Source organism: Gekko japonicus, unplaced genomic scaffold (genome assembly GCF_001447785.1).
Source record: "Gekko japonicus isolate JY-2015 unplaced genomic scaffold, Gekko_japonicus_V1.1 scaffold1855, whole genome shotgun sequence".
Classification (NCBI taxonomy): Eukaryota; Metazoa; Chordata; class Lepidosauria; order Squamata; family Gekkonidae; genus Gekko; species Gekko japonicus.
Window position 1 is genome coordinate 107,793 of NW_015176508.1, and position 7,642 is coordinate 115,434.

At 43.8% G+C, this 7,642-nt stretch overlaps 1 protein-coding gene across 1 annotated transcript in view; it reads left to right on the forward strand.

Annotated features, from left to right (window-relative positions):
• The window catches only part of LPCAT1 (lysophosphatidylcholine acyltransferase 1), a 75,713-nt gene extending 72,069 nt beyond the window's left edge, over positions 1-3,644 (forward strand). Inside the window, exon 13 of the mRNA XM_015427345.1 lies at positions 3,469-3,644. Within this exon, the coding sequence (XP_015282831.1) occupies positions 3,469-3,644 (176 nt within the window). The remainder of the gene's footprint in view (positions 1-3,468) is intronic.
• The last annotated feature ends 3,998 nt before the right edge of the window (positions 3,645-7,642 follow it).

The window sequence follows — 7,642 nt, forward strand, 5'->3', positions numbered from 1 at the left end:
TTTCAACTTAAGTCTACATAGAATAAACTCTTCACTGTGATGTGTCAAATCTAATTCAAAAGTAAATATTTTAAAAACAGCTGGCCACTGTTATGCGGGAACATGGTGACCATGTCCCTGCTCTTCAAACGCCCCTGCTTCGAGGCAAAGCCTGTCTCACCCCCGTCCTTGCCGAAGATGGAGGGGACTGGAAAAAGCCTCCTGCCACTTGGTCTCCCTCCAGGAAACCAAGCGGAGCCCACCTGGAACCCAGGGGGGCTCCAAAAAGAACGTAAGAGGATCGTCACAGCGCCATACCGGAACCGGATCTCGAGTCTGTCTCTAGTTTTGATGGAACTCATAAGTAAGCCGTTCGTACCGATGGCTTCAGTGGATCTTCGACTCCTCTCGTGGAAGACGGCATTTTTAATTGCTATTACTACAGCTCACTGGGAAGGGGAAACTGTCTGCCTTGCATGCAGATCCCCCATATACAGTTTTCCACAAGGAAAAGGTAGTTCTCCGGCCAGATTCCTCCTTCCTACCTAAAGTCGTTTCTGTCTTTCAGTCTTCTATTTTACCTACTTACCAACCCGGCTGACGCACCTCAGAGAGCCCTGCACTGCCTTAATTTCCAGAGGGCGCTCTCCTTTTACCTCCATCAAACAAAGCCTTTTTGAAAGTTTCCAGGGTTTTTTGTTGCCTATGGTTCTCTGTTGAAGGGTGAGCCGATCTCCTCTCAAACACTGTCCATATGGGTTACCTCCACCATAGCCCTTTGCTATGAGTTGGCAAACCAACCCGTACCCGCCTGTATCACTGCTCACTCCACAAGAGCAGTTACGACTTCTACGGCCTTCCTAGCTGGTGTCCCGTTGGAAGACGTCTGTGCTGTGGCTACGTGGTCCTCGACATCGACCTTCGTGTCCCACTATGCACTCGACATTCGAGCTTGATGGGATGCTGCATTTGGCCAGGCGGTGCTCCAATCTCTCTTCACCTGATGATTCTACTTCTTCAGGTCAGACCTGTAAACCATACTGCAATGTCCTAACCTGTTTATTCTCTCTTCCAGCTGCCAGCTCCCTCCTCCACCTGGTTCAGCTCTTCTAGTCACCCATGTGTGGGACTGCACAGTGACCATGATGAAGATAAACAGGTTGCTTGCCTGTAACTGATGATCTTCGAGTGGTCATCTGTGCAGTCCCACAATCCCACCCAGCCTTCCCCACTTACCTTGAGTTGATGGGACTTACCTGTAGCGGTCGAAGGAACTGAGTGGGAGGCAGCTCTCTCCCCCGCTCCAGGCATGCGCAGTGCGTGTCTGCTCACCAGGGCGAGAAAAGAGCCCGCCAAAAAGACTACTGAGGCAAGCTCTGGAATGTTCTCTGGTCGAGGTCGTGCGCAGGTGCCCAACCCATGTGTGGTACTGCACAGATGACCACTCGAAGATCATCAGTTACAGGTGAGCAACCTGTTTTTCTCTTCTGCAGAGATGGCCTTTGTGAGGAGTGTCCTGCAAGAGATCACTTGGCCATCACCTGAATATCTTCCTGAGGAGGTTCTCCTTTACCTTATCCTTTAAAATATAGAATGACCTCCTGCCTCTGCTGAAGAAAAACTGAAATTCTTGCCATGAATGGTAGTGAAATCTGATCCTTCCATCTCTCTTTCTGTGCTGGATTTTGCTTTCTTCTGGACACTATTAATGTTTCCACCTAATGGGTGTTATGTTCATTTTCCTTTCAAGCGTCTTGACATATAGAGGTGGGTGTTCCTGTTCTTGCCAAGCAGTGGAAGTGTTTTCATTTGCATACTGGCCCTGCCTCTGGTAGGAGGGGCAATCAGAAAGGATCTAGAACACCCCTCCTATCACTTCTAAGAATAGGATTTTGTGATTCCCATTATTAAATTCACAGGACAATTTTCCATTATGCAGACAAGACACTTTTACTGTTTAGCTTTTCTGTACCCAATTTAATCATCCCCATTCTTTCTGAATTTGTTCCTCACTTGAATTGACTAGAACAGAGACTTTGAAACTGCATGCTGAGGAAACCTGGGGCTGCCTGGAAGGCTTTGGGTGGTGCCTTGTTGAGAAGATCCAATAAGGACAGACAAGCTATCTTGAAAGACAATTTGCTCACAATTTCCAACTTTCCCCTTCAATCTGCACCTGAAGGTTTGGGGTGTAGGGTGCACTCTCTGTTCTGCTTTCAGAGAATAGAAGCATAATTAGAAGAGATTAGAAGAGAGAGCCAGTTTGGTGTAGTGGTGAAGTGCGCGGACTCTAATCTGGGAGAACCGGGTTTGATTCCCCACTCCTCCACTTGCACCTGCTGATGTGACCTTGGGTCAGTCACAAGCTCTGGCACAGCTGTCCTTGAAAAAGAGCACTTTGTGTCAGAGCTCTCTCAGCCCCACCCACCTCCCAGGGTGTCTGTTGTGGGGAGGGGAAGGGAAAGGAGTTTGTAAGCCACTCTTGAGACTCCAAGTGAAGGGTGGGGTATAAATCCAATCTCTTCCTCTTCTTCTTCTTATATGAATGCAATTGTTCCCGTTTTGTCTCTAAATAGGCTGTGTCGTTATTCTGTTTAAAAATCTTGAACTATTTGTTTGACCAGAAGAGACAGTGGGACACAAGAAAATATATGCAGCAGGAGAAGTAAAATCTTTCAGATCACTTTTCCCTTTATTAAAAAACCATTTTCTGTCTTTTGTTCAGTTCACACAGGGTGGTGGTAAAGTATAAAAGGCCTGGGCCGGTGTTCTGTGTTCAGTGAAATCACAACCTAGATCATGTTCCCAAATTTTATCCAGTGCACAGGAATTTCATTTACAGATGCTCAAGGATTTCCCTGTAGACAAATAGTGTGTTCTCTGAAGGCTGAGAAACACCAGATATTGATTGATCCCATTCGCCTATCAGTGTGGACAGATAGATTAGTGCCCCTCAGTGGGGCAGTAAAATGGGGCCACAGACATGGTATGAATTTTTCTGTACAGTAAAAGGGTTATAGTATAAAAGGCATGCAGAAAATTGCTATTATTTTGTGTTCGATTTGATGAATAATTTGATGAATAATTCTAGAAAAAGCCTTCGGGGTAGGGCGGGATATAACCCCAAAGATAAATAAATAAATATGTACATCCAAAACAAATACATATATAAAAATACTTAATTAATAAAACACCAAGAAGGCTGGATGAGAATTGAGAGCAGTTAAGAGTTTACTTAACGGGAAACCAAAAAATGGGATTGGTCTCCACAAATCCTTAATAGATTATCCTGGGCACATTTAGGTCAGATATTTTTCAGTTGTGTCCATCTCCTTTCACCCATAATTCTTTGGTGAGTCTGCAGCTTGTGTTCTGCATAATAGCATTATTGACCTGAGAGACATACAAAAATCATACCAAAAATAGATAATAAAATGTCAAGAATTTTAATGTGCTTGAAATGTAAGTTTTCTTCTCATCTGTTTCCAGATGATTTTCACAGGTTTGCAGAAATGTACCCAAACTTCGCTGAAGAGTATTTATATCCTGATCAGGTGGAAACAGAAAGTTATTTGAAGAATCCTGCTCCTAATGGTTTCTGTACAGACTTCAGCCCAGAAATTATAGAAGGAAGAAGAAATCCCTTACAGAAGAAACTGAATTAATACCAACAGTCCTACCATCCTCTTCTGGTGAGAGGAGTATGTCCTGTCTTGGACTTCTCATAGTCTCACAGCTGTGCGTATCCTGAAGTATGGGGGTGATGTGTAAGAAAGTTGTGTGGGTGTGTATGTGTGTGAATGAAGATTTTACTGCATTAGTGAATATCTTCAGACTTCCTGTTGGGAAGATCTTGTTTTTCCATCAGCATCTTGGAAAGTAAAGAATGTAAATGAACTTTATTATTTGTGTACTTACAAAAGATGCTCACTTATTTATATTCCATTGTTTAGTTTCATGTACAAAGTGTCCTACAAAGTGTGCATGTATAAAAACTATTGTAGCTCCTATGGTGTCAAGTGCACTTCGATGATTAGTGTTATCCCTATTTAGGGAATTGTTTGAGGGTCAAATTCCTTCCTTAATCAGTGAAGACAGGTCATGAATACTATTTGCACCAGTCTTCTGAGCAAGGCAAGCTCAATTTGCCCTTTTTGTTTTCATTTCAGTAAATAGTTCAAGGGAAAAATATGCAAAAAATATTTTAAACTAAGAAATTATTATTTTCCTTGTAAGACGTCTTTTAGTCCATGGTAATATTGAAAGGGGGAAAGAATTTCTGTTCTAGGGATTGTGTGCTTTTTATGTGAAATTATTAAAATTTGCACAAGGATAACCCAAATTCTGCACTAAGAAAAGTAGAAATCCAGGATCTCCCCAAAGCATGCTTTTGCCTGCTTCCCATTTTCAGTTCCAAGTGAGGAGGAGCCTAGTAAGACAGAGAACTTAGAAGCACTGCCCTTGCCAAATCGAAAGTTGCATTATTCTCTCCCTCTCCCCCCCCCCCAAAAAGTGAGGTTTCTTTTGCCAAGATAGGCCTGAACTATATGTTACTTTGATCACATGATCCCAATGGGGAACTTGCCGCTAGTGTCCTGCCAGTCCCTGTGGCAATTCTGTTCAAATGTAGCTTGGGCCTTACTTTTGGGCTTCTCTTCTTGGCCTTAAGGGCTAGAAACATACTGAATTCTGTACTAAACTCTTCATTTTTGCACTTCTGGATGCAGTCATTGAATACACACAGCTTTTAGTATTTTCCTCTTTTCCTGTTTAAAGAAGGATAATTTTTAAAGGTGCATTTTTAGGCAACTTCAATGGACCTGACTTTCTGCACAAAAATGAAGTATTGCACAGCATAAACAGAACAGGCATATAAACCGTTGGAAATATAATCCAAAATGTACTCTCCTGATACAGAGATCAAAAGTTACAGCTGTACAGTATTTAAAAAGGACTTCCAGCCAGTCCTCACTGTACATGTTTTTGTGCTTCTTCTTGCTTTGGTAGGCACTTTTAATTGTGAGGTATAAGCCCTCCCCTCATCTTTCAACAGCATGTGCATGCACTGGACGGGCTGCTTTCAAAGTGCGCGGCAAGCCACAGATGCCCTGTGGAGGCCTCCTCTACTGTCCTTCAAACTATATAGTGAGAGCCACATCAGCTAAACATTAAAAGGAAGTCTAGGTAAAGTTAGTTGCTGTAGATTTTCCGGGTTGTGTGGTTGTGGTCTTGGCATTGTAGAATCTAACGTTTCGCCAGTAACTGTGACTGGCGTCCTCAGAGGCATAACATGGCCACAAAACCCGGAAAATCTACAGCAACTAATGGACTCCGGCCATGAAAGCCTTTGCCAACATATCTAGGTAAAATGTTCGCATTGTCTGCAAAGATCCTACAAAGTCAGTGTCAAAGCTCCCTTGTCCCACAAGAAAATGTTGGGTTGTAGGTCAAGAGCAAAATGCACAAGCCTGGGGAGTGAATCCTCACTGCCCAGGGTAACAAGCCACCACCAGCCCCTCTAAAATAGCCCTCAGCCAAGAGGACCCCTAACAGGGGTCAATCAAGAAGTCAGCCCCGCAAGCTAGAACACTTGCAAGCCGAGTTCCAAAAACAATGACTTTGGTAGCTGTAGCCAAAATAAGTACTGGGTTTAGATTGAAGCCCCAAAACCTAAATAACACCACAGGAGTATAATTATTAATGTTTATTAAAGAAATGTGCAAAAGTATAGAAATATAAGAATAGTGCAAAACAGGGAAGAAAATAATGAAAACTAAATAGCTAATCTGTAATACTTATTCAGGCTTTATTCCTCTGACCCAGATGCCACCTTGCCGGACTGAAGATACGAAGTCCAGATAGAGCAGGTGTTCTGGCCTTGCAAGGCCAAACCTATCACCAGAAGGTGTCTAGAAGCACCAAACTAAAATAAGTGGCCTTGCTTTATGCCAGACTTCCCACAGCTGGCCTGATCCTGTTTGGCCAATTGGGTTTGTTGCTAAAACAGTGATTGCATACCTCTGCAGCTGACACGTAGTCGCCGTCAAGCAACTGTCTCATATCCAGGGTTCCTTGTGCTAATGAGATGGCATGTCAGTGCAGACATCACTCTAGGTCTCTGGCCTTGAAGCGCCCAGGCCCATGATCTCCCTTGCATCTGTGTCTGACTCCAGCTCATCCCTTATTCCTCTCTCTGAAAATGCAAGTCATCATGACATTTGCTTCCCAGAGAGGAGCCTTTAGTAAATTAACTAGGCCCAAAAGACTGGACCAAACTTTTGAAAGGACAAGAAACGACTAAACAAGGCCAGTTTCTTGACAGTCAGGTCTCAAAGTATGCCTGATTTTAGAGGGGCAACAACTTAAAAGTTCTTATCAGTTTGGTGTAGTGGTTAGGTGTGCTGACTCTAATCTGGGAGAACCGGTTTGATTCCCCACTCCTCCACTTGCACCTGCTGATGTGACCTTGGGTCAGTCACAAGCTCTGGCACAGCTGTTCCTGAAAGAGCAGTTTGTGCCAGAGTTCTCTCAGCCCCACCTACCCCACAAGGGTGTCTGTTGTGGGGAGGGGAAGGGAAAGGAGTTTGTAAGCCGCTCTGAGACTCCAAGTGAAGGGCAGGATATAAATCCAATTTCTTCTTCTTCTCCTTCTTCAATCTTATCCCTTGATTGGAAGGCGTTTTGAGCAGAGACAATTATGGGTTAACTTCTAGCCTGAAGCTAGCAAAACAGGTGGAAAAGGGGACCAGAAAAACTTTCAGAGATGCTCACAGAAACAGAAATGGATCAGCGTCATGCATGACCTGAATTTCTGGTGCCGAAAACCACAACTGGCAATTGTCTGCAGATGGCATCTCTGGAATAAAATACTTTTCATTGGACAACAGAGTAAAAATCAGTTCGGTTTTATTCCTTAAGCAACTAATTACTATTCCAACTATACCTGCTTGATACCATTCAGTCAATTAGAGTTTCTAAGCCTGAGTTATCGGATCCCAGCAGCCAGTCAGCATATTTTTGGCTACTGCCCTGAGGGGATCTGGAAGCTAGATAACTGTTGGGGGTGGCAGAGAATCCCTGACGCCCCATTTCTAGAAAACCGTGGGGCTCGGGTTTTGCAATGGCCAGATGTGTAAGAGAGAGAGGCTTGCCCTCTGTCCTTGCAAAGGAATTGTAGACCCCGTGGAGTTAACTTGAATAACCCAGGTGTCTGTGGATTTGTTTGAGAAACTCTACTCTAAAATATGTTTTTCCTCTATGTCAGTAAATTCCCATTTTTCTCATCAGCTCTCACCTCTGTATTTTCCCCTGCTGTCACCGTCTGCTCTTGCCGGTCGTACTAGACAGTTATTGTCCCATCTCCACTCCGTGACATGCCATCCCAGCTCACATACGGTATGTGAGACAGTCTGGAGGCATGTTCATTCCCTGTGGGTTCCGAGGAACCACATCCTTAGGTGACTTGATGTGATAGGTTGCCTACTTCTTGGCACAGTTTAATAAGACAAACCCCGTTTTTTAATAGAGAGATTAGGCCATGTCTATTTTATTGCGTGTTCTGCTTGAAGAGTAATGTCCCAGTTCCTGTGGATAAAAATAGCAGAGCCTGTCCCTAAACCTGAATATTTGTGCAAATAGTCCTACTGAGGCTAGTTGGAATGAT